The 25,104-nt window shown below is 40.6% G+C and overlaps 1 protein-coding gene across 5 annotated transcripts in view; it reads left to right on the top strand.

The window, feature by feature from the left end:
* LOC131462598 (alpha-actinin-4-like) overlaps positions 1-25,104 on the top strand; it is a 49,259-nt gene that overhangs the window by 19,877 nt on the left and 4,278 nt on the right. For 3 of the 5 annotated variants that reach the window (XM_058633915.1, XM_058633913.1, XM_058633917.1), the window contains exons 2-19: positions 11,342-11,456; positions 12,078-12,197; positions 13,521-13,607; positions 15,090-15,177; positions 15,914-15,992; positions 16,147-16,228; positions 18,725-18,810; positions 20,155-20,247; positions 20,420-20,545; positions 20,645-20,749; positions 21,099-21,246; positions 21,387-21,537; positions 22,038-22,146; positions 22,594-22,734; positions 22,834-23,016; positions 23,141-23,275; positions 24,036-24,215; positions 24,321-24,467. In XM_058633915.1, the coding sequence (XP_058489898.1) occupies positions 11,342-11,456; positions 12,078-12,197; positions 13,521-13,607; positions 15,090-15,177; positions 15,914-15,992; positions 16,147-16,228; positions 18,725-18,810; positions 20,155-20,247; positions 20,420-20,545; positions 20,645-20,749; positions 21,099-21,246; positions 21,387-21,537; positions 22,038-22,146; positions 22,594-22,734; positions 22,834-23,016; positions 23,141-23,275; positions 24,036-24,215; positions 24,321-24,467 (2,175 nt within the window). Of the gene's footprint in view, positions 1-11,341; positions 11,457-12,077; positions 12,198-13,520; positions 13,608-15,089; positions 15,178-15,913; positions 15,993-16,146; positions 16,229-17,842; positions 17,929-18,724; positions 18,811-20,154; positions 20,248-20,419; positions 20,546-20,644; positions 20,750-21,098; positions 21,247-21,386; positions 21,538-22,037; positions 22,147-22,593; positions 22,735-22,833; positions 23,017-23,140; positions 23,276-24,035; positions 24,216-24,320; positions 24,468-25,104 lie in introns of all 5 variants that reach the window. The other 2 variants (XM_058633916.1, XM_058633914.1) reach the window with 1 other exon arrangement.

Raw genomic sequence — 25,104 nt, 5'->3', positions numbered from 1 at the left:
TTGTAGGGCTCTGGTTTTGTAATGGGAGGTCAGGCTGGTGAAAGAAGAAGTTCTGGCTACTGGTGGTTCTTACCGTTCAGACCAACTCCTGTAGGACTGCTAGAAAAATGTTTGTCAAGGTCACAGACCTGCCTGCTGTTTCTCTCTCTTGACTTTTGATAATCTAACCTGGTTTGCAGCCAAGCGGAGGCTTGAAAGGCGAGAACTGAAATGTCTCTCTAATGATCTCAAGGTCATCACTGTTTAAGTTTCTTAGCCAATTGGAGGCTACACTTCAACAAAATGCAACTGAGGTACCTGTTAATCCTCTTATCAAAGCCCCGCCCCTAACTCTGGGTGTTGTTGTCTGTCATGGAACTGTGACTGTATTTCCTCACAGGCAGGGTGTGTGTTGGTCAGCAGGTCGATGACAGACAGTCATTAGATGTGGTCTGAATGAAATTATTGATTGTGTTTATACACTACTGCACATTTTTTCTTTTTCCCCAGACGACTATATTCACTGATGTGAATGTCGAATCTGGACAGAAACCTGCTTTCTAACTTTTCTAACTCTCGTCTGTGGTGCATGATCCCCTGGCAGGTTCCAGGTGTTCGCCATAGCTGTTGTTTGGTTTTCAAGAGGTCCTTATCTGGATTAAACTGTGTACAGAGCCAGGATTAGAAAATTAGGCCTTGTTGACGGCAAACCATTTATTTTACCCAGGAGTTTTACCTTTGTTTAAATAAAGGGGTGACATTTCAGAGATGGTTGCTAATATTAAGTGACATGTTTGGAATAAAGCAGTTGAAGCGGGTGATGTTTGTGAAAGCTGAAGTCATGCTTGGCTGTATGTGTCAGTTTGAGAACCTTTCCAAACTTGTGAAACGATCGCCCGGTTGAGTCATAAAGCTGCTGCTCGTGGGCGACATTTAAAGCCCTTGATTGTAAAATGTGTGAATCTCTGCAGCACCTGTTCATGTTAACTATACCGCACCTTTTCATTTGACCTTTTTCTGTGTCTGAGGTGTGGTTTCTAACAGTGTAAGGACTGTTGTCAGTAAGGGGAGGAGTCTGTGAGATATTTATGTAAGTATGTATTTTACGTGTTTGCTTCATGTTGTTAGCCTGTGAAATCACTGGGGTATTTCCTATGCGGCTGCAGTTAGAGACAGTTCACTTGTAATATGACCATCGTAAAGTCATTTCACACCGAGTCGTTTTTCTTTTAATTTGGTTCATTTGTTTCCTGTGAGAATACCTTCACCCGAGGCACCATCAAATAACATTACTGAAATAAAGATGCCTTAAGTGTGTGATTATGTCTTTTTATGCAGTATTTCCAACCTTACTGGCTTTAATAAGGATGAAGAATATAATCCAGATTAAGTTGGAGAAACGGGTACAATGCCATTACTACTATGAACTGCTCATTAGACAAAATATTTGATATAAAGACATAAACCCTGAGCTCTGGAAAGTCAGGGGTGGGGGAAATTATCCATTAACTTAACCATTTATTCAGATATGAATGAGGGTTAATTTTAGCCTTAAAAATGTCAGTTCATTGTTTTGTTACAGTTACTCTCTTGATTCCCTCTGACCTCACTCCTGTTTCTACATGAGTCACTGCAGTTATTTGAATCATCACTGTGGGTCAGTGCTTTACAAACCAACTGTTTACTTTCCTTGTAGAGCCCATTGTCACTGTGATGTGACAGTGGGTTGTAAAATCCTCACAAGGCTGCTTTTTCACAAGCTCTCACCTCTTGCTCAGGGGTTAATGTTTTACTTCTTGTACAGTTGGATATATTTACTGCATTCCTGGAGAATTAACATGGACATCCTCCGCCCCCGCTGCTTCCTGTGCTGTGCCTCTAAAGACAGGAAGTGGACTAGTTGGCTGCTGATTGGCTGACTAAAAGAAGTGATGGCGTGATATGAGAGAAACAGATGCACACTAAAACTGAGAGACACTAATGCTGAGTAACTCTCCGTCCCTCTTTTTGTCAGTCGACTCATTCTCTCGTGTTGTTTTCTCTCAACTCTTGATCTTATCCATCTTCCTATTCTCTGAAACGTCCTGTCTCATGATGTGTGCAGCATCACATGCTGTTAGGTGACGAGGGAATGTACAGGAGGAAGACAAACAGTGGAATGAGAGCTTCATATCAGCTCAGAGAAAAAGCACATTAACCTCTTAAAACTGCTACTATTCAATCACTAGTTTCAGGACTTCTTCAGTACACCATGTCCATTCTTTTTAAGTGAATGATCACATTTAGAGATGAGAAAAAGCAGTGGATGCTTTTGGGTGTGGCTAAGGTAGAATTGGTAGTGTACGTCACACATGGTGACCAATCATGGCACTTAACATGGAGCTGGATAAACTGCAAAGCTTCAAAACAGCAGTTCACAAACCAATGGATGCTGTCATGATAGGTTGACACTTACAGGTTAAAACAAGGGAGCAAACATTAAATCAGCATGTACTTAATATTTCATTGAGTGGTTGATGGTCATCACTCTTTAAGCTTTAAAGTGTCCACTTCACTGTACGTCAGAGGGACACGGTGCTGCCAGACAACCTCAAAATGACTGATCTGTTACACTAACATAGATAGTTTCAGGAAATTATGAGACAAAGACCTGAGCTGATCCACAAAAGAAAGGAGAGGAGTGAAGTGATGCAAAAAGAAAGGGAGTGAGCGGCAGGAAGAGCATAGCTGACATTCCTGGCATCTCTGTCATGTTCAGCAGGGTTGATGCTTGGTCTCCTCCATCTTTCTCACCATTCCTCTCTTTTACCTTCTCCTTTTTTCATTCCCTGCTGTCCAGACTTAAATATTAAATATTTATTATATAAATATTTAGCTTGTTATGTTTTGCCAACTGAATAAGATGGAGTTTTCCACATAACACAGTGAGCATTTATTGTCTCTGAAATGTTTTAATCTGAAAAGTCATGATCATTGATTCATTTCTGCATACAGACGAATATAAAACAATAGTTTATTATATTTGCTTAAGAAACACATTCATTTAATTAATCCCAGGAAGACTCCCAGCCTGTGATTTAATTTCTCTTCCCCACCCGTCTTCTCCTGAACAAAAGAAATCATGCTTCTTTTATTAGGACTCATCTTAGAGAAGGATTAAATACAGGGTGGGACATTGATACGGCAATATATTGATTTCCTAACTCATGATATACGATGATTGATACGTTAATGACTCAAGTGTCACTATTTTAAAACACCTCCTTAAATGTTTTTTTTTTTTTTATGTATTTATGTTTTTGAGCCTTAATGATCACACATTTGTGTCAAAATAGTTTTGTAGTGAGACACAAATCAGTACCGTTATGCAACTGTGGAACTGTGTGGTGTGGAGCAATGTGCCCCAAAGTCAGCAGCCGGTTTTATTGACACACAGCAGGAAGACATGTCCTAATGTTGAAATATGCAAACACAATGGGTTACAAGCAATAAAAAGTTCAAAATGTTGTCGAGTTTAAGGTCCAGTGTGTAAGATTTTGGAGGGTTTATTTTGGGAACTAAAATACACTACCCATAAATATTTTGTAATAAGTGTATATGTTTTTTGTACCTTAAAATAAGGGAAAACATCCTTTTTGGAATGTGAAGGCCACCGTACTGTAGTTTCATGATGTGTCACCAATTCTTACACACTGAACCTTTTTAAACTAGTGCAGTTATTCATTTCAAGTGTCTTTCCATGATATTTGTGATGCACATTAGTATTAAAAACCTGAGTTGAAACATTCGCAGGCCTTGTTCAGTTTGACTTTGGCTGGACTCTTGAACAACAACGACAGGAAGAGACGTAAATAAATGGACAAATCACCACATTGCTTGACACTTAACCCCCTTCCCTTCTTTTTGCTGCCCTCTTCCTGCCTCCCTCCCTCCCTCCCCCTCTTCCTCTCAACCTACTCTTAAAACAGTTGCTCCTGATTTATTAATTGAACATTTTTTTGCAAATGAGACATATGAGATTTTTTTTAAATGTGTAAAGCTTTAGTAGTGTGAGGAAGATGCAGCCAGTGGTGGTTAGGTCTCTGTATGTACGTATGTACGTATGTATGTATGTACGTACGTATGTACGTGTGTGTGTGTGTGTGTGTGGTGAGAGTCATGTCAGCAGTCACTGGTTCTCTCTGGTTACTCACTCTGCTCCTACACACTTGCCTCAATGAGTCCTGGTGTCACGTCTCCTCTCACTCATTTCTTCCATCTTCCCCCGCAGCAGCAAACTCGGGGTCAGAAGGTCACTGGCCATTTATAAATATCACTCCTCTTCCTATGCCTCCATGATCTTTCATCTTGACAAACTGCTTTATTTTATCCTCTTATCCCACATTCATCCCTCTGTGATCTGTCATTTAGTGTTGCTCACACCTACTTTTTATTTTAACCTATTCATTACACGAAGAGTTGATGCATTTCCTGTCACCACTTTACAACAAGGCTCTTTACCAAGAACATAATGCAACTTCAACTGTAATAAATGCTTTTTATTTACATTTTACTCTCTGTGCTTAGCATTTTGTGATATTTAGGGTTTGGGTTTAGGGATTGATGTTTTTTCTGAATGTGTCACTTTTCTTCTTATCCTCTTTCTTTTATCCCCTCTCTTTTTTTAACCTTTTATCCCCTTTCTCTCGCATTTCCTCTCCCTCCCCTCCTGTGTTCCTTCCCACAATCCTCCCTTTTCTTCTGTTTACCTTGGCCACCTCTGGAGAGTTGTATGTCTGGCTGGACACAGTCGATGGAGCTTGTTGAAAACAGTTGGTGTTAAGCTGTTGACTCACACTGTTGCATATGTAAAAGGGCATCAGGCCGGCATGTTTTGTCAGCTCACTCTGTGAGGGGTGTGTGTGCTCTCTGGTGACACATTGTCCCCATATTATAGTTCTGGTTTCCTGACTGTACCTGTCAGCACATGAAGCAAGAGGGAGGCTCCCTCCATCTGTGTGTGTGTGTAAATGTTAATGATCACCTGTCCAGACTTGAGAGGATAATTAGACGAGAACAGGACTCTGCTTCGTCAGTCTTCTGCCCTCTCCTCCTCCTCCTCCTTCCTGGCTGCGTTGATTCATGGTAAACAGTGGTCACTCTCTGGTGACCACTAGTATGTTGGACATGAACATCCTGGCCAGCTCTGCGTCTCTCTGTAGAACCACTACACTTAGCTTTGGCACTGCATTCCAGTTTTTTATCATTAATCATTTGAGAGATGCTGCCAGTTTTTGTGGGAAAATGTCGATCTCCAAACAGCTGTTTACTTATTTTTGCAACAGAGCCTGGTTCTTCCTTCCTCCGACTGTCTGTGAACACATTCATGTACTGTAATCTTACATTTATTGTGATAATTGTTTTATCATTTTTCCCATGAGAAAGTTTCTGGCCATATTGCTCAGTCCTATTTTTAAGTTAATCTCACAGTAAACTCAGTGATCTTGTTGTGAAGATGTTGTTTGTCTGTTGGTTTGTTACAGAGAATAGATTTGATAATAAAATGGAGAATATGGGTGACTGAATAAAGAGTGTATATCATTTGTGTGAATGTTCGGCCCTGATGTTGGTGAATTAGTTACATAGTTGGTATGAACCTGAGGTAAATGGATTACTCCAATGGTTGTACATCCTACATCTATATGTATGCTACTGAGTTGAGTGCAAAAACACCAACCTGTCCTCTGGAGCATTCGAAGCAAAAGCCTGTGACAATAGCCAGCGGTGCTACTGGGTTGCACGCCACAACCCTTTTTTAATTGACGTCCCTCTAAGAATAGGAGGCTTTGTGTCAGACCAGACCAGACTAGTAACTGAGCTTTATTCACGTGGCCAGACCAGCTTGGTTTTGGCTGAACTGAGTCTGGTTGAGCTGTCCAGTTTAGTAAGGCTTTGTCCAAGTCCCTTGAGGTTGTACCTCCTGCCAGCATGTCCACATATAACTCCATTTTACTTGCAGTATAAAACTGCTCTTTGCCATTTGCTGCCCTTTTACATTTGTATTTTCATTGCCTGACGCTGTGTTGTGTCACACCCATGCTTCACATTCATGTAAAGGCCATATTTACACGTCAGTCAGTCATTCAGTCAGACAGACAGTCTTTGCTGTGTGAGGTGCTGAGCCTCTGGCTTCATTCTTCCATCTCTCTTGCATTTTCTTCCTAGTGGTACAATCTCACAGGGTTGCCAGGTTATTGATTATAAATTAGAAAATGAATACAGAAGCACAGAGATTGTCATTTCTTGGCAGCATGCTTCATGTCATGCAATCTCTTGTTTCCGCTGTCTGATGTCACCCCGCTGCTTGTCTCTGCCTGTCCACCTGAACCTGCGTGAGAGAGTGCAACTGACAATCTGTGTGAAGATTTTTTTTTCTCATGTTTTTGGGGGTGGGGGGTGGGTTGGTGGGTGTATGTGTGTGACTATGAGATTGTGAGGTGTGATGAAAGTTCTTGCATCATATTGATGCAGGGCTTGAACAATGTGTGTGGTGTGTGATATGTGGCATGAAACTTATTTTGTGATACAATCTCTCATAGATGTGTGATGTAGGAAGACGTGACAAACTGCCTCAGAAGCAACAGTGAGCGTGAGTTGCTGTAAGTGTGAGCTCATTGGTGTTGACAAGAATAGCGAGTATGTAATTGACAAAACATGCACTCACACACAGCTGACATGCACAGAATGTGACGCAGCTGAGCAGTAACATTGTCTTCAACCGGGTTCATTCTTCTAAGGTGTAGAAAGACACACCCTTATCTGTGTGTGTGTGTGTGTGTGTGTGTCTGCTCTGTGTAATGTGTTATACAGCAGCCTTTGAATTGCCCCTCCCCAACCACCACTTCTGTTCTATTTTATGTATGGGTTACATGGTTATTATTTCTTATCGTCTATTCGTCATTTTATTTATACTTCTAATTTTGTAACACAAAATAATCTTGCTCTAGGGGAGTAATAAAGTTATATTCAAATGTATTCTATGTGCAAATCAGTGTACTGATTGGAAAATTGTCCAGGGATCAACAAAGTGGGCATATTTGAGACAGAATATATTAGTTATACTGTGATATGATAGGTGTGTGTGTGTGTGTGTGTGTGTGTGTGTGTGTGTGTGTGTGTGTGTGTGTGGTTAATGTGAAATCTTGTGTCTGTTAAGCACATTCCTGTAAAAGGAGTGGTGTATGCAGATGGACAGCATTAGTTTACATAACTCCCTGTCTCCATGTTTTAATTTCACATGCACGTTCCTGTATAGTTGTGTATTTTTGCGTCGTCCTCTCATTGACACATGTTTGCGTTAATCTGTGCGACTCTTGACCTTTGACCCAGTAGGCCCAGTTAGGGATGAGAGATGAAAGACTGTGGAGGTCACACTGTGTGACTCTGCTACAGGTTTGTACATGTGTGTATGTTTTTAAAAACACATCAAACAGTTGACCCCAACAGACCCCATTAGCCTTCTTCTATTTTCCACACCCTCTGCAGTAAAGCAGCGAGGCGGCGGCAGCTGTATTTCTGTCAGTAAGGTTGAAATGTCGGACAACTTAACCCCGCATTGGCATTTCCACGTCCACAAGAAAACAAGTTTTCTCCTGGGCTTGATTAGGTTCTGTCAGAAAAATGTGAAAGTGTTTGTACCAGCTGTGCATGAACTAAAAGTTAAAACAGACGCTGCATTCGAAATGAGTTTGCGAGAAGTTCAGGCGGCAAATTCTCACTTCTGCAGTTGTATTTCTAAAAGAAAACAAACACCACAAAAGAAAAGCTGATATGTCTTCTCACATGCATGTTGTTGTTTTCACATCCTTTATGCAGAATATACTACGAAATGTTGCATATCTGCTGTGCCTGCAGCTGTCAGTGTAGACTCTGCAGTGAAATATAACTGAGGCCTTAACCACTTCCAGACGCACTCACAGATTCTCACAAACACAAACAACTGACATTGTGCACCAGCAGGACCTGAACAAAATCCTGTGTGTGCCTTTAAGAATACCTGAGATCAGTGGAAACTAATTAGCTTTATTTGCTAAATTGGTGACCTAAAGTAAATAAGTAACTGACATAGTTTTTTATTCTGGAGTTTGGCTAATCAAAGTTGACCCTAGTTGACTTTTAAAGATCTTCATGAAAAACATCCTGCTCCACAGACTGCAATTTTAAACAACTCCAGCTGCTTGTTGTTGGTAACTGCCTCACATTTAGCAGCCAACAGGTTCGTAATCGTGAGTAAACTGTGTCCAGTTTAATCTGATTAAAGGGTTTTATATAATTAAAAGTCAATGGTTTCATAATAGTGATGCACATTTTCCGATATCGGCCTCTAAAACACATTCATTTGATTTGAAACATTTCCTTTCACTGTTTTTACAGGTGTTAGTCACCTATACAATAGGATGAGAGCACTGGCTTCATGCCTAAAATATAAACTTCTTTATTCTCAGATCCAGCTTTGCTCTCTTTGGTGTCTCACAGCCGATCAGCTTGTTATCTTTGCCCTGAGCTCACGTCAGAAATCCTGTGATCTGATGTGATGTGTGTAGTCAACACGCAACAGCCACAGGGACAGGTTTGGTCACTCTAGCCTGGAATCAGGGTCAGGTCACTTTTAATTGGTCCAATTAAGACAGTGGATTATATTTTGGATAAAATCAACTCAACTGACATCAAAGTTCCACTTCAGGATGGATGTGAATACCAGGTGTGAACAGGGCCAAGTATTTAAATTTGCATTTCAGCTCATGTTTTTTTTCAAAAGATAGTCTAAATCTTTGAGTTAAGTCATTTATTATATTACATTTATTATAAGTCGTTATAATAAAGAGACATGGTTCAACAGACATTAAGTTTGGCTGTTTTACTTGAAGCATGTTGGCTTAACTTGCACAGAACATACACTACCTGACTCCCTGCAAGTCCTGGCCTGTCACTGTCACCACTCCCTGTGTCAGTGGCTCTGTTTGTGTGTGTGTGTGTGTGTGTGTAGCTGCTCTCTGATACAGTTCACGTTCCCAAACTTGCAGCTGTGACCACAGTTTTGTTGTGCTAATCTGGTACCTAAATATATATACACATAAAAGTGAATACTTTGGTCTAAAATCAATCAGTGTTTAAATCAGTGACAGTGATGAATACATCTTCACTCTGCTTCGTGAAAAAACATAGCTGGAACTTCCTGTCATTGCAGTGCCACTTCCTGCTGCATTGTCCTGACCTCTGTGAGGGTGTGGAAGTGGTGGGGGGGTTGTCTTTCCACTCCCCCTCTCCTGCCCCCTAACTTTGTCTGTATATCTGTTTGTTTAAATCTATCATCCCCACCCTTCTCCTCCTCCTGTCCTAGTCCAGTGTCAGTGTAATTGTGTGTAAATGTGTGAGTTGGGGGTTGGCATTGGCCTAGGAAAGGGTCACAGAGTGAGGGAGAACTGTCTGGGATAGAGTGAAGGCTGCTATTATCCACCCCTTTCAATGGGAGCTTTGTGCCGGCGGCTGCAGTGGGACGGTTGGGAGAGGGGCAGGGCAGTGAGTGAGCAGCACCCAGCCATAATGTTTTCCAACACACTGTGCTGGAGAGAGGGAGAGGGAGAGAGGGAGGGAAAAAGGAGGTGCACTGATGAATGTGATTGGTCCTTCCCTTCTTGAACTATCACTGATTTTCCTCCTGAGGCATTTCTGTGTCCAGTTAGGACAAAGTACAGAGAGGAAGCAGTTTTGTGGCTGATGTGAGTGTCAGTTCACTGGGTGTTGTGACACGGTGCACAGTTGTATAAACAACACTCAACAAAATAACAAGCACACAATAATTTTTGTGACTGCAAAGTTTCAGAATACTGTGATATTTTTACAAAAAGACTTGTACGTGAGGCCAAGACTTGTGACTGGACTTGTACTTGATCACTGATAGAATTTGATGGAATCTGACATTTTTGCCTCTGTTTTGCAATAAGCCATAGTACAGTAACAATTTGGCCTGTAAATTGAAAAATTCCAAATATTAATTAGGGCTGAACAATATGATTAAAAATGTCTTGTTTTTTATGGCATGGATTGCAACTGTGATTTAGATTTAAGTTGAACGGCAGTAAATTACTGTGTTCATAGCTTTAAAACAAGATACAGTATTACAACATGTCCTCATCAAATTATAAATTATAGTTTTATTCTCGTAACACAAGGGGGAGGAACAAACACTATTGTTTCGTCACCTGCTCTGTCCTTTCCCCTCCTTCACCTCAGATTCTGCTGAGAAAGTGCATCAGAATTCATCCTTTAGTGCACATTGTGTTAATCACGACAGTGAGACCTTTTAAGGAGCAAGTCGTTTTTTATCACGCACTGAAACAAATTTCACTCAGATATTTAACATGTATTTTCTTGCTCTTGACATTTTGAGAGATTTCACTAAAATGTTGTAATAGGTCAGAAACACAATTGCCTCTTGAGTGTGTTGACTACATTGATTGGTGATGTGCCATAGCTGAAGTCTGTGGAGGGTGGCGTGACAAAGCTCGTGGAAAACGAGCACCCGTCTCTCTGCAGTCCCGTTCCTACCTTGGTGCCACAAGCTCCTTCAAAATAAAATGATTCAAAACACATTTTGGAAGAATGTTGGCTAACCAGAAGCACAAAAACACAGATTCCAACCCGCTATTGATGTGTGTGATTTTGTGCTGGTGTGTGTCTTTTCCCAGATGTCTTGTGTTTGTGATTTGGTGTACCATTCTGATATTTAATTACATGTGTCACAGATGTTTGTCAGTTTGATTCCCGTTTAGGTTTTAGATCGTTGAGGGATCTCTCTGTTTGGTTTTTGGGATTAATGGCAGTGTTTTATAACCTGTGGCTCTTTATGTCAGTGTGGGGTTACGCACTGGTAGTTTCTGATGTTACACGGAGTGTATTTTCTTTCTGTTTTTGGGGGACTGAGCCCGAAAATAAAACAAAGGCTGAATTTATTTACTCTGTTTGTGGTTTTATACTAAAAATGTAAAGGAGCTTATGGTGGTAAATTGAAAGTTGTTTTCCTTGAGTTGCTACAAAGAGGAATTGTTACCAATGACGAGTTTCATCTTTGTGACATTTAGATAAAATTGTACTTTGATAGCAGTGGTTTTGTATATATTCGCATTGAATTTTCGTACTTTTCTTCTGCTACTTCCTGTCTTATCAAAGAGACTGTCTGGCCTTCCTTCCTGCCCATTCAATTTCATTTTCTTTGATTCTCAATTCAAAGTGGTTTATTATTTTAACAACTACAAAAAAGCCATGCAGGCACTGGGCTGAGAATAATCAACCATTTGTGTCACGTTTCTGTGTCCTCGTGCAGACATTCACGGCGTGGTGCAACTCCCACCTACGGAAGGCTGGCACGCAGATTGACAACATCGAGGAGGACTTCAGGGACGGGCTCAAACTCATGTTGCTGCTCGAGGTCATCTCAGGTAATCCATCTGTACGATCCGAGAGCCGCGAGAAGATTTTTTTTTAATAAATTGAAACAGCTGTAATGATATCTGATTAATGATTAGGAATGGTTCATACAGAATCCACATGTGGAAAACTGCCCACAACACACGTACTCATTAGTCAAAGAGCAGTGACCTCATTTTCAAAGCTACATCTGAGCTGTCACTCAGTGGAAAATATTTTCAGATGTTTAAGATGCACATCCTCACTGTCCCCCCTTAGGGTGTGGTCACTCACAGATTCCCGCCTCTGTGTGGATCACAGGCGTTTAGGGAACACCCTGCTTCACATCTGTCATCTGTGTCTCTGTTTCACCCCTCAACGATGTTTTGGGGAAGCTGCTCCTGTTGGCACAGTAGATAATCATTTCAACTACCGTCCTCTCATATTGAAGTTTGGGCTTTGATGTGGCTCCTTTTTTTTTTTTAGATTCACTTGAGTGTTTTTCCTGCTGTGAACGATGCTAATGTCACGGCTGTGTTTTGAACCATTCTCTGACAGTTAAAGTGTCTTTCTGCTGAGCCTGTGAAAACAATGCAGGAGCTAATACACTTACATTCACTCTCTATTCCTGTTGTTTGTGTGTGTGTCTGCAGGCGAACGATTACCCAAACCAGAGCGAGGCAAAATGAGGGTCCACAAAATCAACAATGTAAACAAAGCCCTGAACTTCATCGCCAGCAAGGGAGTAAAACTGGTGTCTATTGGAGCAGAGGGTAAGCACTCGCACACTCACTTAACATGGAACCTGGAATTGATGCACACTACACCAAATGTATCTAGTTAAAGCAACACTATGCAACTTTTCACTTGGATGATATTAGAAACATCAGATCGACTTTGGACCATTGAACCAAATAACCTAATTTAATAATCATGACCATAATTGACAGATAATCACTCTTATGTGAACTATGTGACTTTCTCTCTTAACTAACCTGTTTTTTCTGATGTTAACTGCAGTGGCAGACAGATTAATCAGTTGGGCTAACTGATGAATGATAAACTTGAAGTGATATTTATTAATTTATTTATTTTATAATGTATTTAATATGTAAGACCACTACAGTGTAGGTTGGTGAGACTGACCATAAGTGTGATCAATAAATGTTGATTTAGTTCAGCAGTTTATCAAATGACGATATCACTGACTTGTAAAGATGGACATCAGCCTTAGAAAGACTCATGCCTGTCCACCGCTTGTATATAATTATACTTCTAACTGAGAGAATCTCTGGAATAGCTGGAGGAATACAACCTTTGACCTTCTTTATCAGGACAAACGTGAAATTCCTGCTGCATTGAACTGCTCAGACTCGCCATTGAACTCAAAACAATGCAGTCCTACACACATACGCAAACAATTTTTCTGGCCTCCTGTAGCCGGCTGAAGGTCATCTGCTGGACACCGACGGAAACGAGGTCGGCACATTCCCAGGCCTCCGTTTGATCTTAAATGCACTTTACTGTTATAATGTAAAATGAAAAATGACATTTACAGAAAACCGAAATACCTTTTTGTATTTATGAAATGGTGACAGTTGGATGGAATGAAAGTGACTGATGACTGAGTGAGTGTAACTGATATACTGGAAGACATGTAGGTATGTTTGAACTATGAGTGGAATCTGAGCCAGTCTACATACCTGCTTTACTTATATATCCCTGCACATGACTGACTGTGTGTTCACTAACCTGTCTGTCTACTGTCTGTATCCTAATGGGACATAATGATATTTTTAGGTTTCAAAGGATTAAATATGTAGGCTTGTCTTGCATACGCCAGTTTGACTGTTCTTTATTTCTGCCAAAATTAAATGTAATTAGTGAGAGACATAATTAACATCACACTTGCCCTGAAAATTCTGTGCACGTAGTTGCTGTATAACACTACGTGCACCTGTGTGGGTGTATATTGGCATTATTAAACAAGAGGAGCAGATGTAAGACTGTACAAACAGCAGTGACGGACAGGATGGTGTTTACTCCAGAGTGATTCAGTACGAGACCAACATGAAGTTTTGTTGTGTGTTGTGCAGAAATTGTGGATGGGAATGTGAAGATGACGCTGGGAATGATCTGGACCATCATCCTCCGCTTCGCCATCCAGGACATCTCTGTAGAAGGTACAACTAGTTTAACATGAGTCATTTAATTACAGGCATAAATGCACTGAAAGACCAGCAGAGGCTCAGCAGGGTGGTGCCTTGCTGAAGGGCACAATGGCAGTGTGACTCTCAGCCATGCTTGCAGGATTAATGAGCTGACAGTGACAGAAAGTTTTCTGGTGTTTACTCGCATGGTAAAGATGCACTGTGGGAATTAGAGTGGAAGTAACTCAGCTATGCACACACACACACACACACACACAGGTTTGAGCTGCTGTTATTCTTAGGACGCTGCATTAACTTCAATTTATTTGCACAACCTGAACAAAGTGTTATTCTTAACCTTAACCAGTTAACGCCTAACCTTAAATCTTAGCTTTAAAGTTAACCATTTCCATAGAGCTTAGTTTTTGCCTCTCTAGGACCAGGTTTTGGTCTCCATGTGGACTACTGGTCATGGCATGGGTCAGTGTTTATTCCAGAAAAGCTCCTAACAACGTAACAAATACAAGTACACACAGTACAAACACACACCCAGAGGCGGGGTTGGTAAATGTTACTAAATGGTTAGAATTTTTTTATATAGCATTTTTCTAGTCTTGATGAGCTCTGAGTTTTATGCCATTCCTAAAGCACATCTATACATGCAGCACAAGTTTTTTTTTTTATCTAACATCATTCACATGTCACTGGTCCTGTCTGCAAGGAGAAATGTTGGATCAGTGTCTCTATAGTCCACAAAATAAGAAAATATTTATTCATTCATTACATTTTCTTCCTTGCTAAGTCGAATTATTATTGAATATGTATCAGTTGTAATTATGATTAGTTTGGACATTTTATATCAAATTGATTAGAACTTTCATTTCTTCTTGTTCATGGTCTGCCGTGTAATGTACATTTAATCATAATAGAAATACATTAACACAGCACTGAGGCAGTGACACGTCACCATGTGACAGATTTACATTTCTGGAATGTACGTCATTTTTCTCAACTTGAAAATGTTTTTCTTGTCACGAGACGGGGCCTGAATTTGGATTGAGGTAAAACAGAACGGCAAATAAACCTGAGCCAAGCCATTAATCAGCCGGTGTTTTCATTATCAAACAGTCAGAAATGTGTGTGCTTTATTGCCTCCAGTTTCCACAGTGTTTTTGTTTTTCCACTGATAAGTCAGGCCTCTGTTAACAGTGTGATGACTAATTAAAACTGTCAGTGTTGCATTAACTCAGCGGAGTTTGAGTCACCATAAGGAACACTGAGTCAGATTTGAGTTTCCCCAGTAACTGAGGCTTTTTTGGTGTCTCTTTATGTTGTAAACAAAAACATCAGCACTCTCTACAGTTCACCGAGGAGCAGTTTATATTTAGCACAGTCAAAACTGACGCTGCAGTATTTTGCTGTCTGATTTTGCTTGAAATAAAAGAAAGTGCACTTGATTCACCTCCACTCTGTGTCTCTCTCTCTCTCTCTCCTTCTCTTCTGTCCTGTCTGCAGAAACGTCTGCAAAGGAAGGTCTTCTGCTGTGGTGTCAGAGGAAGACCGCTCCCTACAAGAATGTCAATGTGCAGAACTTCCACATAAGGTAACGCACACACATATTCACATTTGAGGCTCTGAGAAATCAGGGAACTTGTTTTAATTATTAAAAAAACCAAAACCTTAAAACCAAGTAATTGATTAGAAATCAACTAATAATGCAGCCCTAGATGAAAGCTGTTGACTTTCACTTAAAATGTTGGAGCTTTCAACTCTCCTGACATTTAAAATGTCTGATGAATCCCTAATAAATGGTTATATATGGTCAACTTGTCGGTATATGACCACTGTTAAATATGACCAATAATTCTGTCTGTTAAACACACAAAAAAAGCACTTCACTGGCAGACACTCAATCTTAGTTGTGGCGTTATATGAGTGAACATGTATGTCGACTCTCCGCACATAAAGTATTGATATATGTGCAGGTGATGTTGAATGAAATCTCCCTTAATTTCATTCCTGACATAACCTACCATAATTCTACAAAAATGTCGCCCCCTGCTGGAGGAACCTGAACATGATTCTTTACTCGTCAGAGTAGAAAAATGCATCAACATTGTAGTCGAGACCTAAAAATATAAAACATTTACATTTAAGCATTTAGCAGACGCTTTTATCCAAAGCGTCTTACAAGAGAGGAGTAAGCTACATAGAAGATGTCTTGGAAAGAGGAGGATGCAAGTGCAGAAGGAAGCAGAAGATGCTCTTGGAAGAGCTTCTTAAAGATGGACATCACATGTGTGCCCTGATGCTCCACTCACCTGTTTTCTGTCCAACAGCTGGAAGGACGGTCTCGCTTTCAACGCTCTGATCCACAGACACAGACCCGATCTCATCGATTACGACAGTCTCAGAAAGGTACACACACTGACACACACCAGACTTCTGTTAATCATTTGGTTCCACATTTTCTGGTATCAGTGAAACTATCATATAAAAGCATTTCACTTGAATGAAACCTTACCTTCTATACACCTTTTATTATCTGATGTCACTGTGATTGGTTGTATAGGATGACCCAGTGACTAATCTGAACAACGCCTTTGAGGTGGCTGAGAAGCACCTGGACATTCCTAAGATGTTGGATGCAGAAGGTATGTGTGACTTTTTCTTTGAAACTGCTGCTTGTGAATTGAATTGTATTATATGTACTGGAACAGGGCTGAACATACAGAAAGCCTATAAGTGTGGCAAGTATTATGATCTTGATATGATATGCTTTTAGTAGAAGATAAGTTAAGATCATCCTTTATTCATCCTACATTGGGAAATTTGCAGTGTTAGTAATTGTCATTTTTATATGTAATGTTGTCGTCTCGCTCATCAAAATCATGTTCCTTTAGTCTGGAGAAGATAATTCTTTGTTTTTCTACTGTATATTGTGTTTTATTGTTACTTGTTCAGCCCTATTCATGAATTCACTATAATGTTTGAAAACGACTGTATTTACATGCACACAAGAACGTGACTGTGGCTCATAACGCGTTAGATACTGAGATATATCAAATGTGATTAAATTAAACCCACATGTTGTTTGAATAACTTAAACTGCATAAAATTGTCTTTGCAACAAAAATGTTGATTTGTTTAAAATCTTTGACAGCCGGTGAAATCGTTGCCACTCTTGTGAACGTTCCAGTTCACGCAGCTATGATTAAATGATAGTGCCACTTCAGTCAGTGCTGCTGTGCATGTAGACGCTGCTCGTGTGTCAGGAATCAGCTGTTGAACCTGTTGCTGTGTCAGGTGATCAGGAGACGTCTTCGTCAGGATCATCCGTCCCTCTGTCCTGTCCCTGTATTTCATTGTAACTCCTCGTTTCCTTTAATTCCTTGGATTGTACAGCATGTGTCCCTGTCTGAATGTCTTCTGTCATGTGTGTGTGGGTCAGCCAATATAGAGATGATGTTAGGGCACAGTTTTTAGATAATCATTTTATTTACGTTTAATCATTTGGTCGATTAGTGTTACTCTACCTTTTGGCTTAACTTCATTATGATTACACAGTAATGGCAATAGAAACAGCTGTGTTTATACTGATCCCTGATAACCATTGCTTTCACTACTTATTTTTGTCATCAGGATGGTGTCAGAAAGCTCTTTACAGCATAAAGTAACGGCAATATACAAAATACTGCAGTCGATGTAAGTCGATGCAGCAATGCTTACGATGTCACAAAATGACCTAAACACTTACAAGTGTGAGACGCAAAAGTTGTCTTTTGCCCCTTTTTGGTTTACAGGAACACTTGGATATTTAAGAAAATCAACAAACCTTATAATATGCACAATTACAAGTCAATTGTCTCTATATGTGTAATTTTGAGGATGGAGAAATCTCTCCTTTTCTCTCGTAGGATAATGTGCCTATTCCAACAGGAGTACTGTTCCTGAACAATAACACAGATTTGTTTAATGCAGTGATACAGTGGTTTTGGCCCTGGCTTGAACGTTATTTGTTTGTGTGTCCTTGTATTTGTGTATTTATAATTTGACTGTCATTGTCCTGAATGGCTGTTAACAGCTATGGCAGCTTATTAAATGTGTGTGTGTGTGTGTGTGTGTGTGTGTGTGTGTTTGTGTTTTTTCCTCCAGCCTGTTCAGTGTTGGTGTATGTTTTAATATGTGTGTCGTGTTATGTTGTGTATAATCACAAGTCCACCATCTTGCCTGTGTGTGTGTGTGTGTTCATAACCTCCCCTTCGTAGACATCGTGAACACTGCTCGTCCAGATGAGAAAGCCATTATGACTTATGTGTCCAGTTTCTACCATGCCTTCTCTGGAGCACAGAAGGTACCCTCGGACCCCAACCTTTGACCCCTGTTACTAACATGGTTCTGCTTCTTCCTGTCCAGCATGGCGTCGCTCTCCCGACAGTGCTGTTAAGACCTGCACTTCTGCAAACACTCTGGATTTGTTGGGACACAAACACATGAACGCACGCACTGGAACACAGATGGTGTTAATGTTAGATTGTAGTTAGAAACCAGTTCATGTTTTATTCACGGTGCAGTTGAGCTTGTTTCTGTGATTGATTTAAAAAGTGATGTAGAGATGAAAAGAATAAGTCATTTAAATAATCAATATTAAAATCTATTTTGTGCGTCCGCAGTTCCAAATAAAAGTTGGATGAGAGATTGTCTGTTGTGGCAGAGGAGCGAAATCTTCTGACTGACTCTCATCATAGGTTTTTATGATGACTAGAAACTTATTACAAAGTTTATTGTTCATCCTAACAAACAGTTGGTGCGACCATCACTGGGAAAACTGGGCTCAATTCACACTGACAGAAATTCGACAGCTGATGTGTTTGTGTCCCAACTGTGACCTTGTGGCTCCACTGTCTCTCAACTGCCCTCTAGAGGACACTGGTCCTACTCCTGTCCCCGCCCGTCCTTGTATCCTACCATGTCAGTGTGGTGGTGTAACAGGAGGAAGACAAGTCTGTGGATCTAAAGAGGGGAGGCGTTCTCTCCTCGTGCTCTCACGTCCCGTAGGAGGCGAGGTCCTCGCAGCTTTGGGTTACTTTGGCTTAACTCTTTCTCTTTCTCTCTCTGTCTACCTCTCTGTCCCGCTGGCTGATGCGTAGACATCGTGGGTACTGTGAGGCCAGATGAGAAGGCCATAATGACCTACGTGTCCTCCTTCTATCACGCCTTCTCTGGCGCACAAAAGGTGAGCTCCTCATGCTTTAGTCTCACATGAACACTTCTAAACCTCTGCCTCAAGAAAAATTATCCTTTTATAATTCTGAACACGATAGTTTCCAACAGGCTTTATGATTTAGAGGGTTATTCAGGACAGATCGGCCTTCTGGGTAATTTCATAAATATCAGGTAGTGTTAAAAATTGTGTGAAATCACAGGAATATTGTGAAATGTTTGAATATTTGAAGTTTAGTGTAAATAATAAATAAAGGTGATTACAGTTGTTAGTTGTATGGTCAAAGATGCTCCTCATTTTAGATTTTTTTCTTTTAGAGATTATTAAATGAGGACAATATGGAAAACCAGACTCGAATGCTTTCTGATGCTTCTGTTTCAATATTTAATATATAAACTGTGTTTCCTCTAAAACAAAACAGAAAGTATGGGCTGGACTTAAATTCCCACACTCATGTTTGTTCTGTTTTCTATTTGTGTAATATTGAAAGCCGTCGGGCTAAATGAACACCAGGCTTTTTATGGCGTCACATTTATATTTACCATAATCCAGAGAACAGTACAAACAGTGAAAAGTGTATTGATCCAGTGGAAAACAAACAGGATTCATTTTCCATTTTTGGTTCTAATAAAACCAGATATGAGATACAAAATTTGAGAGTAAATGTAAAATAAACTATTTGGGGGAAACACATGTTGACATCTTTCCAGTTTCTTTTCAGCTATTAACATTTTTCAATTCCAAATGTCATATTTCCCTGTTATATGATGTGATTTATATATGAAATGTGTTAGTTTAGACTTAAATATTTTTCTCATAACATAAAAAAAAGTATTCTCCAAAAGCAACACATACAACACAAAGAAATAATTAGATGTTTACTGTACAGAATCTATCCAACTTAAATCACCTTGTCAGAGTGTGTGAGCTGTTTTCTTCCATTTCATTTCCATTTCCAGTGGTACAGTAGTGTAATATCCTAGGCAGACCTACTGACGTGGACGACAGATCTCCATGAACCTGTAACTAGACGTGTGGACTGACTCCCGAGTTGTGACGGGAGACGCATGAAGCTTTAAAGCGCACACACACTTATTCTGGCACATTGAACTAACCACCAATAGCTGCAGCATGATTTACAGTATTGAGACACAATGACTATTCGTCCTTTTGCATTTTTTAATAACGCGTGTCTGAGTGTGTGTTTTAGGTTTATTCCAGTTCACTGCCTGTGTGTGATCTCAGGTTTAGTTACTAATAAAATGTGTAGCCACAGTGAATGCTCTCACTAAGCGTTGTACACCACGATGATGATCTTTTACTGTGAGTGCCGCTCATCACTCTGTTGCCTGATAGGCTGAGACGGCGGCAAATCGTATCTGCAAAGTGCTGGCTGTCAACCAGGAGAACGAACAAATGATGGAGGACTACGAGAAACTGGCCAGTGATGTGAGTTCATAGCATTCTGTTTCTATGTAGTTCTGTCTTGTTCCTAAGATCCAGTTGTATTTGCTCTGAACAAGAAAGAACTTGCATCATTGGTAAAGATCCTTACGTTAACTTTGACCCTGTGGTTGTTCTACCTGACTGGTTTCCTCCTTGTCTCCCTGACTGCCTTCAGCTGCTGGAATGGATCCGCCGCACAATCCCGTGGCTGGAGAACCGAAATCAAGAGAAGACTGTCAAAGATTTGCAGGCGAAACAGGAGGACTTTAGAGATTACCGCTGTGTCCACAAACCACCAAAGGTTTAAAAAACTTCTTAAATATGGCAGTAATTAAAGACATTTTATTTTTCTTAGCTGAATTCAAACAATCTGAGCCAATTTGTTTGATTTTGCCTTTAGGTCCAGGAGAAATGTCAGCTGGAGATCAGCTTCAACACTCTGCAGACCAAACTGAGACTCAGCAACAGGCCTGCCTTCATGCCATCAGAGGGACGCATGGTGTCTGTATGTATTCAGACTGAATATTTAAAAACTGTTGTTTCATTTAATTGTAAAACTACAGTATTTGATTTAGCAAATCGATTATAAACTCTGGTATATTTCAGTTTCTGTCTTTCTACTGGCTTGGGTAAAAATGCCTTTTTTTTGTCAAATAGAAAGGTCTTTTATTTGGTGTTCTTTTGGTCATAATATGTGATCCATCATCGGCTCAGAAACATTTTATTTAAATATTTAAGTTTTATTTTTTTCCATGTGCATAATACATGAAAACTCACAGGCAGCGAACACAGGTGTTTATACTGTTTTCTATAGTGAGGGTCAAATGCCAGTAACTGCTGCTCTTTGGTCTCAGGATATCAACGGAGCGTGGCACACTCTGGAAGGAGCAGAGAAGGGCTACGAGGAGTGGATTCTTAGTGAGATCAGACGTCTGGAGAGACTGGAACATCTGGCGGAGAAGTTCCACCAGAAGGCTGCCATCCATGAATCCTGGACTGATGGTATGTCAACGTCCTCTCTCGTCTCCCTCTCACACACATGCACACAGAAAGAACAACATTTTATATCTCCTGAGGTATGAAATGTTGACATATTTTCAGGTAAATTTCCAGGAATAAACCAAATGTGTGTGTCTGTGCAGGTAAGGAGGCCATGTTGACCCAGAAAGACTACGAGACTTCCACCCTGGCAGAGGTCAAGGCGTTGCTAAAGAAACACGAGGCCTTTGAGAGCGATCTGGCCGCCCATCAGGACAGAGTGGAGCAGATTGCCGCCATTGCACAGGAGCTCAAGTAAGAAGAGACAGAAGACATGGTGATATAAGCCAAGTTATCTGCCTGATTAGTTCTCATGTCAGCAAAGCCATTTGATTCCATCGAGCATCAAGATGTGTCGTGTCCTCTGTTTTCTATATTTATGCACATCACTCTTTTTCATCAGAATAAGCACTCATATTTATTCAATAAATATGAATGTAAACATTTCTTTACAAATGAAATTGAAATGCTCCATCCCCATAAACAAAACTAATGCTTAGAACTTAAGTCAACAAGCAGTGATATGTGTATAATTGATGATTAGACGTCAGCGCTGTCGATGCATCTTAGAAACAATTATTTTCAACACTCCTTAACCTGGTGCTAATGCAAGGTTATGTTCAGTTGCTCTGTTAGAGTCTGGGTTGATGTCTACAGCTGCCTGTACCTGTCGTGTCATCACCAAGCTGATGAAAGCACAGGATGATTTGTTAGTATGAGTATAAACTGATTTCCTCTGTCTGTGTGATTTCCAGTCAGCTGGATTACTACGACGCCGCCAACGTCAACGCTCGCTGTCAGAAGATCTGTGATCAATGGGACATCCTGGGAGCCCTCACCCACAGCCGCAAAGACTCTCTCGAGGTAAGATGCTGTCTCTGTGTGTGTGTGTGTGTGTGTGTGTGTGTGGTACTGAGGTGATCAGGTGACATATAAGATTGTAACTGATGCATCTCTTTCTAGTTCAGTCAAAGGTTGTAGTTTGATTTTAAAAAGTAGCCTCTATAAAACATCCAAACAAAAATAAAATGAGTCTTCCTTTACTTGATCAAATTCACTTTAAGAATGAGATATTTTTTCTTAAACTGAGATTATTTTTCTTGCTTGCTGAGATCATTGTTTTTAGGCTAAAAATAGAATCAATTTCCCAGAAATGTGGCCTATTTTACTTTCTTGGAAATCAATTTTTACAGTAAAGGAAATATCACATTAATCCTTGGAATAAAAAAAACACCCAACGTAGTCTTATAACAGCTCTAAAGGATTCACGTTTTGTTAATAAACTTATTTCCTTGTCTATCTTGTGAACAGAGGACAGAGAAGCAGCTGGAGTCGATAGATGAGCTTTACCTGGAATACGCCAAGAGGGCGGCGCCCTTCAACAACTGGATGGAGGGAGCAATGGAGGACCTGCAGGACATGTTCATCGTCCACAACATTGTGGAGATCCAGGTAACTGGAAATGTGGACTCTGTCGTTCATGGGTGGTTTACAACATACTACCGTTGTGTGGAGGTAAAAGCAAACATGTCTCCTCTCTCTCTCTCTCAGGATCTGATCACAGCCCACGAGCAGTTCAAGTCCACCCTGACCGAGGCTAACATGGAGCGGGAGGCCATCCAGTCCATCCAGGCCGAGGTGCAAAAGATCGCCCAGAGCAACGGCATCAAGCTGAGTGGATCAAACCCCTACACCACCATCACACCTGAGAGCATTGACAACAAGTGGGAAAGGGTAGGCTGCTGTGCTGAGCAGTATTTACCAACAGAGCTGCACTGATACAGTGACATGCTCAATGACTGACTGTACTACTATTGAGTGTTTCTAATCTGTGTGTGTGTGTGTTTGTTGTGTATAGGCAATGGCCATGGTGCCGCAGCGTGACAACGCCCTGCAGGAAGAGCTTAACAAGCAAAAGTCCAACGACACTCTGAGAGCCACGTTTGCCACTCAGGCCAACGCCGTCGGTGCTTACATCAAAGACAAAATGGAGGTAATGGTTACAGAGTTGATGGAATTTTGGAGCTGAGAAAATAATATTTTCAAGGAGTTCTGATTTTGCTTTTACTTATATTATTATTATTTTATTTATGTTTTACCATTTATAATCTCTGTGTGTATATCTATTGTCAAAAAAAGGGCTTTATTTGTCAAAAAAAATGGCTTTATTTTCAGGCTTTTGAATAATTCTTTAGAGTTGAGCTGTTTTGCTATAGTGATAGTTTTCATCCAGGCCAATCAAATTTTAACAAGAATAATGCTTAATATCTAATGATTTGACGATAAATAATAGTGAGGATTTGGAATCATTGATGCAGCGCTGTGTGAGGCTGATTTTCAAACATGACTGTCGTCGCCTGTTGACGCTCGACACCATTGTGTGCAGTCTTGCAGGGCTCAAGGTTTCCCTCTTTCATTCTGTGACTCTGTCACACTGCTGCGGCAGAGAGCACAATGATTTCATGATGTTGTGAGATTTTACTCCCAGCCATGATAGACGTACTCACTGCGTTACACTAGGTTTCTGCTCAACTCGCCTTGATATCTAATGTTTTTTCAGGCACAATTTCTGTGCCTGGAAAAAAGAATTCATGGGAAAACACTTTGACATCTTATCACACATGCTCACGCTGGAAACAGATGGCGTTTGCTGTGTGATAGCTTTGGTCACAGCGTCTTCTAAAGATTTCACACTGTGCTGCGTGTGAATGGTGCATCTGCGCGTCAGTAATACTGTGTGTTCGTGTCGGCAGGAGATTGGCAGGATATCCATCGAGATGAACGGCACCCTGGAGGACCAGCTGACCAACCTGAAGGAGTACCAGACCAGCATCATGTCATACATGCCTGAGATCAACAAGCTGGAAGGATACCACCAACTCATTCAGGAGGCTCTCATCTTCGACAACCAGTATACTAAATACACGATGGAGGTAACGCACAAAAACACTGATATTCTTCTTATTCCCTCATGATTTAATCCGTTTGTCGTAAAGCCCCATTGAAAATCATGGTATAAAATCTTCCTGTCCCTGCAGCACCTCCGTGTGGGCTGGGAGCAGCTTCTGACCACGATCGCTAGAACCATCAATGAGGTCGAGAACCAGATCCTGACGCGTGACGCCAAGGGCATCAGCCAGGAGCAGCTGTACGAGTACCGCGCCTCCTTCAACCACTTTGACAAGGTCAGGGGCCCGAGCTCCGAGCTCACAGCTTTTTCTTATGATACTGTTTCTTACTTTTCATACTCACTGTGTCACAGTAGTTGTGAATGTATATATGTCATAATCTATCACAGACTCACGCGTATTGTATACCAGTATACATGCTATATAACGTCGGCAATGGCACACCAGAAATAGAATTATATCACATACTAATATTTTATCCACAACATTACAGTGAATGTCAGTTATGAATGAATGAATGAATGTTTAGACGTTAACCGGCGGTGAGAGAGGAACCAGACGTGTGAGTATTGATCCTGGTGTTTAACACAGAGGAGCACATGGTGAGAACACTGTCACCGTTTCTGCAGAAGATGATGTAATATTATTATTAGCAGAGGACAGAGTACGTGAACACAGATGCTGTGGATTTCATTAACTGAGAGAGAAGAGAGTGAGAAAATGATGTTGGCGTTCAAATCTCAGAAAAATGACAAACTGTGTTCGTTGAGGTCAATTTGAAAGATGGTGAATTCAGTGAATCTGAAGTTACATTTTACTTCAGGTCGCTAATTAATAAAGGGATTATTTGCAAATGATCTACTTAAGTCACTGTTTATAAATCTGGTGCTTATTTTAGTGTCACCAAAACTTT

Source organism: Solea solea, chromosome 7, assembly GCF_958295425.1.
Source record: "Solea solea chromosome 7, fSolSol10.1, whole genome shotgun sequence".
Taxonomy (NCBI): domain Eukaryota; kingdom Metazoa; phylum Chordata; class Actinopteri; order Pleuronectiformes; family Soleidae; genus Solea; species Solea solea.
The sequence above is the reverse complement of the archived record's forward strand: the minus strand, read 5'-3'. Positions and strand labels throughout refer to the sequence as shown.